The sequence below is a fragment of the Phyllobates terribilis genome, unplaced genomic scaffold (assembly GCF_046119375.1).
Source record: "Phyllobates terribilis strain yellow unplaced genomic scaffold, ASM4611937v1 Scaffold_11__3_contigs__length_659146591, whole genome shotgun sequence".
In the NCBI taxonomy this organism is placed as follows: Eukaryota; Metazoa; Chordata; class Amphibia; order Anura; family Dendrobatidae; genus Phyllobates; species Phyllobates terribilis.
This window is the reverse complement of record NW_027362771.1, coordinates 510437372-510456140: the sequence shown is the minus strand read 5'-3', so window position 1 is coordinate 510456140 and position 18769 is coordinate 510437372. Positions and strand designations below refer to the sequence as shown.

General features: G+C 43.1%; 1 protein-coding gene across 2 annotated transcripts in view; it reads right to left on the bottom strand.

Moving 5' to 3' along the window:
- Nucleotides 1-2891: 2891 nt before the first annotated feature.
- Nucleotides 2892-18769, bottom strand: part of NFU1 (NFU1 iron-sulfur cluster scaffold) — a 71846-nt gene continuing 55968 nt past the window's right edge. For both annotated transcript variants that reach the window (XM_073653630.1, XM_073653631.1), the window contains exons 7-8: nt 16300-16474; nt 2892-5050 (exon numbers count right to left, since the gene is read on the bottom strand). In XM_073653630.1, coding sequence (XP_073509731.1) covers nt 5000-5050; nt 16300-16474 — 226 coding nt within the window. In that variant the 3' untranslated portion in view covers nt 2892-4999. The remainder of the gene's footprint in view (nt 5051-16299; nt 16475-18769) is intronic.

The window sequence follows — 18769 nt, the reverse complement described above, 5'->3', positions numbered from 1 at the left end:
CAATGTACCCTTCACCTCAATGCACTTCCAAAGGACTTGATGCCCATCCAGCTGCCCCTTATAAACCCTTAATTATGACCCCTTCCCCTTAATTAACCCCTTGTGAGTAAATCTACACCTCAGGATTTTAGTGCAATGTAGTTAACCCTTAAATACACAGGTAGTAAACTAAGAAACTAAAACTGTAGTGAGAAAATAGGTTTTAAAAAGCCCAATAAATCTAAACAGGTAGAAAAGCACTCAGCAGGTCACAATGCAGCACTCACCGCAATTCACACAGGTATTTTCTGCAGGATTCCCAATACCTCTTCACTGAAAAACAAGTCACACACTTACTTTCGTTCGCACTTATGCTCCGGACACACGCAGCTCGTTCACACTCGCAAACTAAGAGATTTAAAGAGTTTTTTTTTTTTCCTTTTCCAGCAATGTACCCTTCACCTCAATGCACTTCCAAAGGACTTGATGCCCATCCAGCTGCCCCTTATAAACCCTTAATTATGACCCCTTCCCCTTAATTAACCCCTTGTGAGTAAATCTACACCTCAGGATTTTAGTGCAATGTAGTTAACCCTTAAATACACAGGTAGTAAACTAAGAAACTAAAACTGTAGTGAGAAAATAGGTTTTAAAAAGCCCAATAAATCTAAACAGGTAGAAAAGCACTCAGCAGGTCACAATGCAGCACTCACCGCAATTCACACAGGCATTTTCTGCAGGATTCCCAATACCTCTTCACTGAAAAACAAGTCACACACTTACTTTCGTTCGCACTTACGCTCCGGACACACGCAGCTCGTTCACACTCGCAAACTAAGAGATTTAAAGAGTTTTTTTTTTTTCCTTTTCCAGCAATGTACCCTTCACCTCAATGCACTTCCAAAGGACTTGATGCCCATCCAGCTGCCCCTTATAAACCCTTAATTATGACCCCTTCCCCTTAATTAACCCCTTGTGAGTAAATCTACACCTCAGGATTTTAGTGCAATGTAGTTAACCCTTAAATACACAGGTAGTAAACTAAGAAACTAAAACTGTAGTGAGAAAATAGGTTTTAAAAAGCCCAATAAATCTAAACAGGTAGAAAAGCACTCAGCAGGTCACAATGCAGCACTCACCGCAATTCACACAGGTATTTTCTGCAGGATTCCCAATACCTCTTCACTGAAAAACAAGTCACACACTTACTTTCGTTCGCACTTATGCTCCGGACACACGCAGCTCGTTCACACTCGCAAACTAAGAGATTTAAAGAGTTTTTTTTTTTTTCCTTTTCCAGCAATGTACCCTTCACCTCAATGCACTTCCAAAGGACTTGATGCCCAACCAGCTGCCCCTTATAAACCCTTAATTATGACCCCTTCCCCTTAATTAACCCCTTGTGAGTAAATCTACACCTCAGGATTTTAGTGCAATGTAGTTAACCCTTAAATACACAAGTAGTAAACTAAGAAACTAAAACTGTAGTGAGAAAATAGGTTTTAAAAAGCCCAATAAATCTAAACAGGTAGAAAAGCACTCAGCAGGTCACAATGCAGCACTCACCGCAATTCACACAGGCATTTTCTGCAGGATTCCCAATACCTCTTCACTGAAAAACAAGTCACACACTTACTTTCGTTCGCACTTACGCTCCGGACACACGCAGCTCGTTCACACTCGCAAACTAAGAGATTTAAAGAGTTTTTTTTTTTTCCTTTTCCAGCAATGTACCCTTCACCTCAATGCACTTCCAAAGGACTTGATGCCCATCCAGCTGCCCCTTATAAACCCTTAATTATGACCCCTTCCCCTTAATTAACCCCTTGTGAGTAAATCTACACCTCAGGATTTTAGTGCAATGTAGTTAACCCTTAAATACACAGGTAGTAAACTAAGAAACTAAAACTGTAGTGAGAAAATAGGTTTTAAAAAGCCCAATAAATCTAAACAGGTAGAAAAGCACTCAGCAGGTCACAATGCAGCACTCACCGCAATTCACACAGGTATTTTCTGCAGGATTCCCAATACCTCTTCACTGAAAAACAAGTCACACACTTACTTTCGTTCGCACTTATGCTCCGGACACACGCAGCTCGTTCACACTCGCAAACTAAGAGATTTAAAGAGTTTTTTTTTTTTTCCTTTTCCAGCAATGTACCCTTCACCTCAATGCACTTCCAAAGGACTTGATGCCCAACCAGCTGCCCCTTATAAACCCTTAATTATGACCCCTTCCCCTTAATTAACCCCTTGTGAGTAAATCTACACCTCAGGATTTTAGTGCAATGTAGTTAACCCTTAAATACACAAGTAGTAAACTAAGAAACTAAAACTGTAGTGAGAAAATAGGTTTTAAAAAGCCCAATAAATCTAAACAGGTAGAAAAGCACTCAGCAGGTCACAATGCAGCACTCACCGCAATTCACACAGGTATTTTCTGCAGGATTCCCAATACCTCTTCACTGAAAAACAAGTCACACACTTACTTTCGTTCGCACTTACGCTCCGGACACACGCAGCTCGTTCACACTCGCAAACTAAGAGATTTAAAGAGTTTTTTTTTTTTTTTCCTTTTCCAGCAATGTACCCTTCACCTCAATGCATACCCTTCCCACTTAGCATAAATATTGCATTTGTTCTGTTGCGTTCTTTTGGGTAGAATATCTTATGAGTGTAACTGTCCAAGCAAAGTAGATGTAATTTTCTTGGCCTCAGTGCGTCTAAAGAAGCTGTTAAACTACATTTACATGAAAATAAACATGTAAAAAAAAAAAAAAAAAATCCAAAACACTAGCTTTTAAGTGTTGAATCAAAGCGTTTCTGAACTAAAAAACAAACAAACAAACATACACATTGAAAATGATTTGGTTCTGCACCAAAAACACATCAAATAAAGATGAAAATACAGCTAAAATGCAATAGTATAATTTAGATAAAAAGCACCAGAAAAAAACACAGCATTTATGATGTGTGTGAACACAGCCTAAGGGTCCTTTTAAATAGATAAATTGGCCACTTTGAACGCTGATGGATGATATAGGAAGTCGATCACCACTTGTTTATTAACATCTACATACTGCAAGTTGTTTTTTTTGCACAAACACTCGTAGCATGAAGCCCTTTACATTATTGTCAGCAGCACACCATGTACAAGAGGATATACTGTCGAAAACAATAATTTATATAACGTTCGCAACATTGAAATTGCAACACCCAAGCAGAAAAAATCGTGAAGTTATGGAAATCACAGGATGGATAGACATGTTACTGATATGCAAATGAGGGCCTTCACCATGAAGAGGCCTTCACCATGAAAAGGCCTTCACAAGGGAACATCACATCACTCCTACGCCCGTTATTATGGGCTGGGATGGCATAATGAATGATAGTCGGACCCCTCTAGTCTTCATTCCAGATGCACAGTTTGGCAGTACATTGACTGGGTGGCGGAACCAGTGATATAACCATTTCTCCAAAGTGTCCCAGGAGACTAAACTAACTAAGAGAAAAAATGTCCCTAACGAGAGTCCCCAATTGAAACAATGGAAATGATCATAAGGCTTTTTACTATAGGAAAAGCATGATGGTGTTCTGTGTCTTATGAGGGTTTCAGACATGCCATTTTGGTGCAGTGTTTAAATAGATTGTCCAAACTAAAGGACAGGCCTTCTAATGGAGCCATGGAAACACTTGCACACCACCACTCCCATTCATCATTACTGGGATCGCTAGAGATAGTTGAGAGCAGCGGCCCACATTTCCAGCCATCGCTTCATTCTTACAGGGCATCTTAGAGACCCGCTCTCAGCAGGGCTGTGGAGTCGGTGTCCATTTTGGTGGAGTCGATATAAAATGGACCGACTGACAATACATAGTAAATTGGTACAGTAGTACAATGCAGGATGTGCTGTAAATGTTTTCATAAGAATTTGGTAAAGTTCTGAAATGTCCTATAAATGTCTGTTCTGTTCCTGATCTAAGGATCTCTGCTTTTAGTTGAGATTAATCTGTGCTGCACTTTATGTACACGCTCAGTAGTGAGGCAGTGCTGTGGAGTCGGAGTTCGGAGTCAGGGAAATTGAGGGGTCGGAGGTTTGGCTTACCGACTCCACAGCCCTGTCTCTCGGGATCTATGGGTGTCCCAGTGTCGGGACTTCCAGTGATCAACCAACTCTTCACTATCAACAGAGATGAACAAACCCTTTAAAACCAAATTGGGAAGTGGACTTAAAAAGGAAAAACATTCCTATACTTTCAATCAAATTCCCCTCCCTTTACTACCCATTTATTGTTTGTTTTCTAGAGTTGGTGCTTATTGATTCACAGGGCCCAGTCCAGAGGTCAGGTCAGTAATCTCTGGTGGTCGGAAAAGCCCTGAGAACCTCCTCCTACCTTCTGGCATATGCAGCTCTTCGTTTGATCAACCGGCCTAACGCGACATAATTTTTGCGGAGTGATGGACATGTGACAGGACACCAGGCTGACTAATCAAAAGAAGAGCCTCTGATGACAGGAAGTAGAAGGTGGGTTTCAAGGATGCTGTCCGACAGCCAAAAATTGCTTACATGGCCGCTGGACTGCGTCCTGTGAATCGATTCACACCAATTTTATTGAGTTCTTAATTTTTTTGTATACTGTATATGCAGCGGTGGTGATGAGTCTGTATGACAACAGGTAATGTAATGTGAATGATGGTATATTTTATTTACAATTAAACTGATAAATAATTCAGCATAACATGAACAGGGGTGCATAAAGAATATAAATGTGAGTTTCACTAAAAAATCTAGTCAGCTGCTCCCAAAAAATACACGGTCAACATCACTATGGGCCTCACACATCAAAAACCCCCTGGGTTCCCACCAACCAGAGCCCAGCATTTATTTCCTAAACTGCACTGTGCAAATGAAACATTAGCTCTGATTGGCCACAGGAGATGCAGCATATATCAAAGGCCATAATGGGAATAAGGACAAGGTTTATCAGCGGCGTCACAACAGTCTCCATTATCAGAAGTTCAAGACGAAGTGGGTTCTTGTCCAACAACTTCATCATCGTCATCAGTCACCTAAAAAAAGAAGTTAAGTCATTAATTAGCTGCTGATACATGTAATACAGTGTGTCTAATGGGTCATTGAAAACGAGATATCCATGGTCTGTTTTATGGACATCAAAGAATAATTAAAAGCCAGTTACAGAACCAAGTTTTCCCAAGAAGGTAAACTGCACGGTATAGTAGTAGGGTGAGTAAACAGACCTCACACTATAGTGGTAATGCACACAGACAGATCGCGCGCTATAGTGGTAATGCGTGCACACAGACAGCACGCTATAGTGGTAGTGCGAGCAGACAGACCGCACACTATAGTGGTAGTGCGCGCCGACAGACCGAATGCTATAGTGGTAGTGCGCGCAGACAGACAGCACGAGATAGTGGCAGTGCGCGCAAAAACAGACCGCACGCTTTAGTGGCAGTGCGCACAGACAGACCACACGCTATAGTGGTAGTGCGAGCAGACAGACAGCACGCTATAGTGGTAGTGGTAGTGCGAGCAGACAGACTGCACGCTATAGTGGTAGTGAGCGAAGCAGACCGCTCACTATAGTGGTAGTGAGCGAAGCAGACAGACCGCACGCTATAGTGGTAGTGCGAGCAGACAGATCGCACGAGATAGTGGTAGTGCGCGCATACAGACGGCACGCTATAGTGGTAGTGCGCGCCGACAGACCGAATGCTATAGTGGTAGTGCGCGCAGACAAACAGCACGAGATAGTAGTAGTGCGCGCAAAAACAGACCGCACGCTTTAGTGGCAGTGCGCACAGACAGACCACACGCTATAGTGGTAGTGCAAGCAGACAGATCGCTCACTATAGTGGTAGTGCGAGCAGACAGACCACACGTTATAGTAGTAGTGCGAGCAGACAGACCGCTCACTATAGTGGTAGTGAGCGCAGACAGACCGCACGCTATAGTGGTAGTGGGAGCAGACAGACTGCATGCTATAGTGGTAGTGAGCGAAGCAGACCGCTCACTATAGTGGTAGTACAAGCAGACAGACCGCTCACTATAGTGGTAGTGAGCGCAGACAGACCACACGCTATAGTGGTAGTGCGAGCAGACAGACAGCACCCTATAGTGGTAGTGAGCGCAGACAGACCGCACGCTATAGTGGTAGTGCGAGCAGACAGACCACACGCTATAGTGGTAGTGCGAGCAGACAGACAGCACGCTATAGTGGTAGTGAGTGAAGCAGACCGCTCACTATAGTGGTAGTGCGAGCAGACAGACCGCACGCTATAGTGGTAGTGCGAGCAGACAGACCGCACGAGATAGTGGTAGTGCGCGCATACAGACCGTACGCTATAGTGGTAGTGCGCGCCGATAGACCGAATGCTATAGTGGTAGTGCGCACAGACAGACCGCACGCTTTAGTGGCAGTGCGCACAGACAGACCGCACGCTATAGTGGTAGTGCGAGCAGACAGACAGCACGCTATAGTGGTAGTGCGAGCAGACAGACAGCACGCTATAGTGGTAGTGCGAGCAGACAGACCGCACGCTATAGTGGTAGTGAGCGAAGCAGACCGCTCACTATAGTGGTAGTGCGAGCAGACAGAATGCTCACTATAGTGGTAGTGAGCGCAGACAGACCGCACGCTATAGTGGTAGTGCGAGCAGACAGACAGCACGCTATAGTGGTAGTGCGAGCAGACAGACCGCACGCTATAGTGGTAGTGCGAGCAGACAGACCGCACGCTATAGTGGTAGTGCGAGCAGACAGACTGCACGCTATAGTGGTAGTGAGCTAAGTAGACCGCTCACTATAGTGGTAGTGCGAGCAGACAGACCACACTCTATAGCGGTAGTGCGAGCAGACAGACCACACTCTATAGTGGTAGTGCGAGCAGACAGACTAACGCTATAGTGGTAGTGCCCGCCGACAGACCACACACTATAGTGGTAGTGCGAGCAGACAGACCGCACGCTATAGTGGTAGTGCGAGCAGACAGACCGCACGAGATAGTGGTAGTGCGCGCAGACAGACCGCACGCTATAGTGGTAGTGCAAGCAGACAGACCGAACGCTATAGTGGTAGTGCGCGCCGACAGACCGCACGCTATAGTGGTAGTGCGAGCAGACAGACCGCACGCTATAGTGGTAGTGCGAGCAGACAGACTGCACGCTATAGTGGTAGTGCACACAGACAGACCACACGCTATAGTGGTAGTGCGAGCAGACAGACCACACGCTATAGTGGTAGTGTGAGCAGACAGACCACACGCTATAGTGGTAGTGCGAGCAGACAGACCGCACGCTATAGTGGTAGTGCGAGCAGACAGACCGCACTCTATAGTGGTAGTGCGAGCAGACAGACCGCACGCTATAGTGGTAGTGCGAGCAGACAGACCGCACGCTATAGTGGTAGTGCGAGCAGACAGACCGCACGCTATAGTGGTAGTGCCGGACAATGACCACACCAGCTGTGATGACGCTTATAAATTACATGTTCATTAAAAGTCAACTAAGAAGTGTATTTTCCTTATTTCTGGTTATATGGTCAAAGAAAAAAAAATTCTGATGGCCTTCCAAAATTATTGCTCCCATTTATTTATTTTGGGGCTCAGTTTACTCCAAAACCAAACTGTGCAGAAAAATTTTAACTTTTCTCTGTACTAAAAAATTTGGAGGGTATAAGATAATAGACACAATGAAGAAATAGCACATAATGTAATAATAGTTATTTACAATGTGACCGCCCCAGGTGAGATTTAAAAAGGTCTATGTAAAAGATTTATTGGGAACTGACGTGAAGAATACATTCTGTGCATAACACTGCATAAGTGAAAAAACTGGTGATTTATAGATCTATCAAATACTGATCACCTAAGGCCTCTATTACATGGATAACACGTTATCTGCTGAACTGCTAGACAAGTATTCTTTTCTAAGATTACTCATTCTTTTTGTCAAAATTCATGGATTAAAAAATAAATTACAAGATTGTAGTGTCCACCATATAATCCAGCAAACTGTTACTGCAACGCTGCCATCTAGAGGCCACTAAGTGACCAGTAACACATGGATTAAAGAGATATTCCCCAAAAATTCCCTCCCTGCAGTCCCATATACAATAAATGGAACAGAGGCCAAGCATGAGCACCTCCGCTCCATTCAGGACGGGGCAGCAGAGCCCTGTTATCCAGGTTCCAAAGCACCAATTTCCAAATTCGAGATTGCCGGGGCCACAGCAGTCAGCAAGTTGTCCCAAATCCGACTGATATAAGGTAGGGTATAACGGATTTTTTTTTTTAGGTGGGGAAGGGAGAAACCCTTTAATTGTTTTTAACCCTTTCACCCCAAAGCCTGTTTTCACATTCCTGACCAGGCCAATTTTTACAATTCTAACCAGTGTCACTTTATGAGGTAGTTACTCTGGAACGCTTCAATGGATCCCGGTGAGATTGTTTTTTCGTGACATATTGTACTTCATGATAGTGGTAAAATGTATTTGATATGACTTACGTTTATCTGTGAAGAAATCAGAAATATGGCAAAAATTTAGCAATTTTCAAAATTGTAATCTTTATGCCCTTAAATCAGAGAGTCATGTCAGAAAAAATAGTTAATAAATAACATTTCCCACATGTCTACTTTACATCAGCACAATTTTAGAACCAAAATTTTTTTCCGTTAGGAAGTTATAAGGGGTAAAAGTTGACCAGCGATTTCTCATTTTTCCAACAAAATGTACAAAACCATTTTTTTTTAGGGACCATATCACATTTGAAGTGACTTTGAGGGGTCTATCTGACAGAAAATACCCAAAAGTGACAAAATTCTAAAAACTGCACCCCTCAAGGTGCTCAAAACCACATTCAAGAAGTTTATTAGCCCTTCAGGTGCTTCACAGGAATTTTTGGAAGGAAAAAATAAACATTTAACTTTTTTTTACAAAAATTTTAATTTAGACCCAATTTTTTATACTTTCACAAGAGTAAAAGGAGAAACTGGACCCCAAAATTTGTTGTGCAACTTCCCCTGAGCACACCGATACCTCATATGTGGAGGAAAACCACTGCTTGGGCGCACGGCAGGGCTTGGAAGGGAAGGAGCGCCATTTGACTTTTTGAATGTAAAATTTGCTTGAATAATTAGCGGACGCCGTGTCGCATTTGGAGAGCCCCTGATGTGCCTAAACAGTGAAAACCCCCCACAAGTGACACCATTTTGGAAACTAGACCCCTCAGGGAACTTATCTAGATGAGTGGTGAGCACCTTGAACCCCCAGGTGCTTCACAGAAGTTTATAACGTTGAGCCGTGAAAATAAAAAAAACACATTTTTCCCGCAAGAATGTTTTTTTAGCACAAAAGTTTGCATTTTCACAAGGGTAACAGGAAAAAATGGACCTCAAAATTTGTTGTACAATTTCTCTTGAGTACACTGATAGCCCATATGAGCTTGAAAACTACTTTTGAGGCATAGTGCAAAGCCTAGAAGGGAAGAAGCGCCATTTTGGAGTTCAGTTTGCTGAACTGGTTTGAGGGTGCCATGTCACATTGGTAGAGCCCCTGATGTGCCAGATCAGCTGGACCCCCCATAAGTGACCCCATTTTACACACTACACCTCTCAATGAATTCATCTAGGGGTGCAGTGTTTGTATTGACACCACAGGTGTGTCACATAATTTTATACCCTTGGGCAGTGAAGAAAAAATAATTACATTTTTACCACGAAAATTTTGTTTTAGCCCCAGATTTTACATTTTCACACTGGGAAATGGGTAAAAATGGCACCAAAATTTGTCCCACAATTTCTGCTGAATGTAGAAATACCCCATATGTGGCTGTGCAGTACTGCTTAGCCACACAGCGAGACTCGGGAGGGGCGGAGCATTTTTTGCCTCCTGGAGCGCAGATTTTCCTAGAATAGTTTGCAGACTCCATATACAGAGCCCCTACGTATTAGAAGAGCAGAATCCCCCTCAAGTGACCCCATTTTGGAAATGATACCCCTTTATCCCATTTATCTACAGGTGTAGTGATGATTTTGACTCCATGGGTGTTTTCCAGAAACAAGCAGCAGTGGATGTTGCTAAGTGTAGATTGCAAACTGCCGTTGTAGTGACCAGTACATTATGCCCAGCTCATTCTTCTGGAGACATGCATTTGTAAATTAGGTAGGCTCTCATCGCTACAAGAATGCCAAACATGTGGACGCTAACTGCGGTTTAGACACACACTGGAGCTCAGAAGGGAGGGGGACATTTGGATTTGGGAGAGCAGAATTCACTGGATTTCTTTTGGAGGGCGAGGAGTCATTTAGTTTTTCCAGAGCTTTTGTGCTACCAGTAATGTGGAAGCCCCTATATTATTGTTAACAGATGACAGACCAGAGTGGGGACTTGCTTTTTTTGTGAATAGAGTTGAAGCTTTATTGGGAACTTTTTACATAACATTTTGGATCACATTTATCCTGCGCTCTACAATGAACACTTATATCGGGGTTTCCATCTAAATCTCAGAGTGACGTGATTCAGATGAAATCCTCAAGGGATCCATTCACTATAATGAGGCAGCAGAGTTACTTTGGACTCCGTCTGGCCTCTGTTTAGCGGTATCCTTCTTTTCAGAAGTGCACAAAACTGTGGCCTATGGCACTTTTATGCACGCCTAATAAAACACCGCCGGATCATAGGCCAGACGGCATCCACAGTGTCTCCATCTGCCTCATTATAGGGAATCTTCAGCCGGGGGTTCCGTCTGAATCACGTAGTTCACAGATTTACACAGAAACCCCAATGTAAGCACTCAGAAGAATTGTTTTTATTTATTTTATTTATTTTTTACACCATACCTTGTGCAGTATAATTGATTAGACGACTTTAATCTTCGGGTCGGTGCGATTACTTCAATACCAGATTTATACCGGGTTATGTTTGGCAGCTGTCACACACTAAGGCTATGTGCCCACGATGCAGAAATGCTCTGGATTTTTTCCTTTAACAGGTACTATGGTACCCGGGTCCGGAGGAGAGTCTCCTCTTCTCCAAACCCAGGTACCATCCGCACATTGAAACGCATGGAATTCGCATCTGCAGATGCAGTGATGCATAATCCATGCGTTCCAATGCAAGTCAATGGCGGCGAAAACGCCGCGTTTACGCAAAATAATTGGCAGTGCTGCGGATTTTTCCGCAATGATAATCCACAGTGGAAATTTCCGCAGCATGTGCAGAGCACATGCGGATTATCATTGGGGAACATGGCAGACCTTCTACAAAGCATTTTTTAAGCGATTCTGCAGCGGAATTGACGCTGCGGAAACGCTTAAAAAACGCATAGTGGGCACACAGCCTAAAAGACGCTTTTTATTGTAAAAAGTTTTTGAATCGCCTTATTTTGAGAGCTATAATTTTTCCATATTGCTGTCGATATAGTCATGTGACGGCTTGTTTTTGCGGGATGAGTTGACGTTTTTACTGGTACCATTTTCAGGCACGTGACATTTTTTGATCGCTTTCTATTCTGTTTTTTGGGAGGCAGAATGAACAAAAACCAGCAATTCAGGAATTGTTTTTTGGGGATTTTTTTATGCCGTTCCACGTGTGGTAAAATTGATAAGGCAGCTTTATTCTTCGGGTCAGTACGATTAGGCTGAGTGCACACGATGCGTTTTTTATGCGTTTCCGCAGCTGCGGAAACGCATTAAAAACGCATGGTAGAAGGGCAACAATGCCCAATGATAATCCGCATGTGCTGTGCCCATGCTGCGGATTTTTCCGCAGCGTTTATGCTGCGCTCAAAAATCCGCAGCATGTCCATTAATTTTGCGGAAATGCGGCGTTTTCGCCGCCATTTACTTGCATTAGAACGCGCCAATACCGCAAGACTGCATCTGTACTTGCGTTATTGGCGCGTTCTAATGTGCGGATGGTACCCGAGTGTGGAGAAGATGAGACTCTCCTCAACACCCAGGTACCATTAAAAAGCTGTAAAAACAAGAATAAAATAAAAAATAAAGATATATTCACCTTCTGACGGCCCCCGGTCTCCTTCCCTCTGCTCGCGTGCAAGACTGAAGGACCTTCGGTGACGTCACAGTCATGTGACCGCAGGCCCTTCAGCGCAGTGTCTCGCGATATCCCGGCAGCCAGGAAAGAACGCGGCAGCAGACGCCGGGGCATCAAAGGGTAAAGTATAGCTTTATTTTTTAAACATTCTTTTACGGTCACACTATATAAATCCAGGCCGTTTGCATGGATTTATATAGTGTGACCAAGTTGTCAAGCACTTTCCAAGTGATGCTAAAATCGCCTGGAAAGCGCTTGTCAATCCGCATGCGGAAATGCATGTGAATCCGCATGTATTCCGCAGGAAAAACGCATGTACAATCCGCATGCGTTTTTTCTGCCAGGGAGATGCAGAAATGATGCAGAAATTTTCTGCTTCATTTCTGCATAGTGAGCACATACCCTTACAGCGATACTACATCTATATAGTTTTTTTTTACCGCGTGTTTTGCTGCTTTTACACAATAAAAACTATTTTATAGAAAAAATAATTATTTTGGCATCACTTTATTTTGAGAGCTATAACTTTTTTATTTTTCGGCTGATGGAGCTGTATGGCAGCTTGTTTTTTGCGGGACAAGATGACGTTTTCAGTCGTACCATATTTATTTACAGGCGTCTTTTTGATAGCATTTTATTCCACTTTTTGTTCGTTAGTATGTTGATAAAGCATTGTTTTTTGCCATGATTTTTTTTTTTTTTTACGGTGCTCACTGAAGGGGTTAACTAGTGGAACCGTTTTATAAGTCGGGTTGTTACTGACGCGGCAATACTAAATATGTGTACTTTTTTAATTTATTTTTTACACAGATAAATATACTTGTTAGATTAATATTTTTTCTTTTTTTTTCTTTATTTTGTGATTTAAAAAAAATATTTTTATAATTTTTATTAAATGTTTTTACATTGTCCCAGGATGGGACATCATTTTCAACCTGTCAGATCACTGATCTGATGCTCTGCAATGCATCTGCACTGCACAGCATCAGATCAGTGTCTGACAGGTAGGAAGGAGGCGTCTCAGCTCCTGCTCTCTGAGCAGCCGCTGACAGGCCACTTTCCTGCAGGACCCTGAAGGTCCCCGCGGCCATCTTGGGACCGGCGGTCACCATGGAGACCATCAACACAACGCGATCACATCACGTTGTGTTGTTGCGATCACAGAAGGAGCTCACTCCCTCTGCGATGAACTGCGATGTTGCTGTCACTATTCACAGCGGCATCAGAGGAGTTAAACGCCCGTGATCGGTGCTAGCATTGATCGTGGGCGATGCTGCAGGGTGTCAGGTCTCAGACAGAGCTGACACCCGCATGTGATTGCGGCGGCGCTCAGCGTGAGCCCGCCCGATCACTGCGCCGTACATGTACTGCTCTTTGCGGGATCGCAGCTACAGCAGAGCAGTACATGTACGGCGCATGTCGGGAAGAAGTTAATTGTTCCTAAGCATTACAGATCATGAAAACTCATGTGAGACCAGAAAAGGACCAATGCATTATATATTTTTCATGCTGCAGCAGGTGATGTGTCTTCCACAGCAATGTTGCGTGATCAAAGCATTTCGGAGCATAAACTCTACAATCTTTGAGCCATCAGGAGAAGGAGCCATTGCTCCAGAGGACATTTTCACACTAGCATCATAGTCCATCATCAAGAACAGCGATGAATGCTGCACTTCCCAACAGAGGCTTTTAAAAAGGCTGTAACCTTTTTAAAAAGACAAACTGCGCTTTACTCACTGTCCCCAGGTCCAGTGCTGATTCTCCACCGCTGCTCCCAGTGTCCATTATTGGCTGCAGTCCTGACATCACGTTGACAGCCAATCAGCGAGCTGAGAGGCTCTGCCCATGAAGATGGAATGCCCCCGCTCAGTGCTACCGATTGGCTGCCACGCTGCTGATGAGACGTTAGTGCTGAAATCAATCACAAATACAGGGAGCAGCGACAGAAACTCAGCACTGGACCTGGGGAGGATGAGTAAATGATCGATTTATTTAAATAAAAAAAATAATAAATTCCATATATATATATATATAGATAGATAGATAGATAGATAGATATAGATATATATATATATATATATACACACACAGTACAGACCAAAAGTTTGGACACACCTCATTTAAATATTTTTCTGTATTGTACATTCACACTGAAGGCATCAAAACAATGAATTAACACATGTGGAATTACATACTTAACAAAAAAGTGTGAAACAACTGAAAATATGTCGTATATTCTAGGTTCTTCAAAGTAGCCACCTTTTGCTTTGATGACTGCTTTGCACACTCTTGATGAGCTTCAAGAGGTAGTCACCGGAAATGGTCTTCCAACAATCTTGAAGGAGTTCCCAGAGATGCTTAGCACTTGTTGGCCCTTTTGCCTTCACTCTGCGGTCCAGCTCACCCCAAACCATCTCGATTGGGTTCAGGTCTGGTGACTGTGGAGGCCAGGTCATCTGGCGTAGCACCCCATCACTCTCCGTCTTGGTCAAATAGCCCTTACACAGCCTGGAGGTGTGTTTGGGGTCATTGTCCTGTTGAAAAATAAATGATGGTCCAACTAAACGCAAACTGGATGGAATAGCATGCCGCTGCAAGATGCTGTGGTAGCCATGCTGGTTCAGTATGCCTTCAATTTTGAATAAATCCCCAACAGTGTCACCAGCAAAGCACCCCCACACCATCACACCTCCTCCTCCATGCTTCACGGTAGGAACCAGGCACAAAGACACGGTGGTTGGAACCAAAGATCTCAAATTTGGACTCATCAGACCAAAGCACAGATTTCCACTGGTCTAATGTCCATTCCTTGTGTTCTTTAGCCCAAACAAGTCTCTTCTGCTTGTTGCCTGTCCTTAGCAGTGGTTTCCTAGCAGCTATTTTACCATGAAGGCCTGTTGCACAAAGTCTCCTCTTAACAGTTGTTGTAGAGATGTGTCTGCTGCTAGAACTCTGTGTGGCATTGACCTGGTCTCTAATCTGAGCTGCTGTTAACCTGCGATTTCTGAGGCTGGTGACTCGGATAAACTTATCCTCAGAAGCAGAGGTGACTCTTGGTCTTCCTTTCCTGGGGCTGTCCTCATGTGAGCCAGTTTCTTTCTAGCGCTTGATGGTTTTTGCAACTGCACTTGGGGACACTTTCAAAGTTTGCCCGATTTTTCGCACTGACTGACCTTCATTTCTTAAAGTAATGATGGCCACTCGTTTTTCTTTACTTAGCTGCTTTTTTCTTGCCATAATACAAATTCTAACAGTCTATTCAGTAGGACTATCAGCTGTGTATCCACCAGACTTCTGCACAACACAACTGATGGTCCCAACCCCATTTATAAGGCAAGAAATCCCACTTATTAAACCTGACAGGGCACACCTGTGAAGTGAAAACCATTTCCGATGACTACCTCTTGAAGCTCATCAAGAGAATGCCAAGAGTGTGCAAAGCAGTCATCAAAGCAAAAGGTGGCTACTTTGAAGAACCTAGAATATAAGACATATTTTCAGTTGTTTCACACTTTTTTGTTAAGTATATAATTCCACATGTGTTAATTCATAGTTTTGATGCATTCAGTGTGAATGTACAATTTTCAAAGTCATGAAAATACAGAAAAATCTTTAAATGAGGTGTGTCCAAACTTTTGGTCTGTAATATATATATATATATATATATATAGATAGATAGATAGATAGATAGATAGATATAGAGATAGATAGATATAGATATATATATGAAACTGCGCCCAGGGACCAGGATTTTCTGAAAGGGGACAACCACTTTAAATGGGCAGTCCAAAAATCACAAGCTATTCTCTATCCATAGAACCGCTGATAAGTATCTGATATTTGGGTATCCCACCACTGAGGCCTGCACTGAACAGGAGAACTGATGGCCCTTGTGCTCTGTCTGAATTGACCAGTGGTCAGTGTCGCTCCAGGCAGCACTCTTCATAAAACTGATGAAGAGAAATGAGTAATCCATGGCTGTTTCCATTATGCGAACAGGAGAAAAGGGACCTCCATTTTCGTGATAGGTGGGGCCTCCAGCAATCAGACACTCATCGCCAACACAACAAAGACTGTAAATTGCCTTGGTCTCAAGAAACACTATTTTCACAAGGCAAAATGAGTTTTCAATAGAAGAATCCGCTTGCGGATCTCACTGACATTGGAAGCACTGGTGCATCCCTATACTCGCCATGGTGAGTATCCGCACATACGATTCCAGAGGCCGGAATAGTTGGAGTACCTGCTCTACGCCCTCCACCTCTGGGATATAGAACTGCAGCATATTCTGGATGCCACTCTTCAGTGTGATAATGGAGCTTGGGCAGCTGGTGCAGGAGCCCTGGAGCTTCAGCTGGACAATACCATCCTGAAAGCCTCTGTAGAGGACGTCACCTCCGTCTTCTTGAACCGTTGGTCTATGGAAAAATTATCAGAATTCCACATGTAATAAAAATAATATGCTCATCTAGTTTAATACTGTGCACACAAATTACTGAGACATCTAATCCATGCAGGGCACTGCAACGGGCACCTCACATAGCCCAAAGACCATCCAGAAAGAAAGCCATCAGCACCCACTGAAACATTTTTAATTGGGGAAGAAGGGGTGATAAACTGCACGCCTCCAGTTTCAGGTGTCATTACAAAATGGGTAATATGTAACCGTTAAGGACTGGTTCTCTGCCACAGAACCACAGGGGAAGTGGAGCTTCTGGGATGTTAGAGGGGGGCTGAAATCTGCTCAAGGGGTATTTGGCCATTAGTAAGTGGAAATAATTTACCTTTGGGAAATGACCATAAATTGGTCTTTTTTTTTACCCTAGGACCTGTTAATGGGGTCTTCGAACCCCCACAGTGTCTTCATATGCATTGCGCATGCACATGCTGCACAGTACGAGGCTCGTTCCTTGTGAGAATTTATTTGAAGCTTTAGCCTTGAAGTGTGCTGTGGTGTTATAATTTTGTGCTATATAGTTTTCCCGAAATCTAATAATGGAGTTTATGAGACCCAAATAACTGGTTATATGTACGGTAATTTGAAACATACTTTTTGGCGGTCATGCAAATTAATTTTACGGATGAGGATTTTACAGGGCTATTGTCTTGAGGAAGAATATTTGTGTAAAGTAATATGAGTAATATTAGTAAAAGTAGTGTACATAATTTCCTTTTTATTCTTTTTCTTTGTGTGCTATTTATAAAGTGCTGCCATTATTATTTCTTCAATTGTCTAATAACATCTTTAGATTGCATTAGTTTTGTATTATTTGTGAAGACGTCTTAAAATGTGTAATTTTCTAAAAAGTATGAATGATAGGCAATACATTAAGCCTAATTATACCATTCCAAGCAATTCTGAGGTTAATACTTGCATTACATGGCTATGTAAAAGAAACAGTCTTTGGGGTATACCCCCCCCCATGAACAGGTATATGTAACTAAAATATGATGGACAGGTCCCAGGGTTAAAGATGAGTTCCCTTGTAAAGTCCCCATATAAATGAGATCGCTATCGACTGAACGATCATTTGGCCGACAGCTATCTCTCCTGACTGCTCCATACACTGTAGAGTCCCCCAGACTGATGATTGTTGGGGAATTAAGGATCCGACATTTCTAATTTTGACTGACGATCCTTTTATTCTCTCTAGAGATAAGCTGCCACCTAATATGTCTGGCAGATAAATTGTTATCAGGATTGTTGCCTTTAGATGGATTAAGACAGGCTGACAATCTGAACGCGCGTTGGTGATAACAGCACATCGCCCTGTTATAACCAGATGTGGTATGCTGCAGATTGATAGTATCACAGGGGAATAGGTCACCAGGTTTTTGTTACCCCATCTGAGAGCAGCATGATGCAAGGGCTGAGATCCAATTCCAGATACTTTATTGAGCGATGCAGTTTGATTAAAAATGGTTTTATCTGCTGCAGATCTAGCAGTCTCTGAATGCTGAGCTCTGTATAACCCCAGCCATACCAGTGATTGGCAGATTTCTGTTTACCCTGCGCATAGGCAGAAAGCTGCCAATCACTGTTGTGAGCGTGGTTGGACTACCTGGCAGAAGGCCAAATAGAGCTCTAGTGATAATCTCCTGCTGATAAAATGATGATCACTTGAATCACGGTCTCTTCTTACATTATGCTGCTCTCAGCTTAGGTAGGAAAAAGCTGGTGACAGATTCCCTTTAATGATCATTCCGCTCCTGTCTGTCAGTAAAGTAGAGCTGCTCAACTTGTCCACTGGCCCATTTAGGTGGGCATCTTTCACAAACTACAATGCCCAGACTGACTGCGGGTTTTTGGACCTGAACTTACAACCCCATAGGCACATATATTCAACCCAGGCATTACAGACAGTGAAACAGACCCATCTGAACCCGGCCTTAGCTTGTATGCTTTTCCTTTCACATTCCAGATGGGTTAATTGGCAAGTGATTGTACAGAATAGCACGCTGCCCTACATAGTGCCGGGTATACACAATTACATATAATAAGGTGCAGCAGAGATTTTTAATCTAGGAACATTCTTCATTGATGAACCGGTCCTGCCACTCTGGGACTGCTCTCTCATTACAGTGTCATGAACCTGACCCAATGACACCTCCCCAGCTATTACACTGTATCTGCACCTCAGGGTGTAGCGTCATAAATTCCATGTGAGGATTAAGCTAGTCTCTAACATCACAGGGAACAGAAACCACATTAT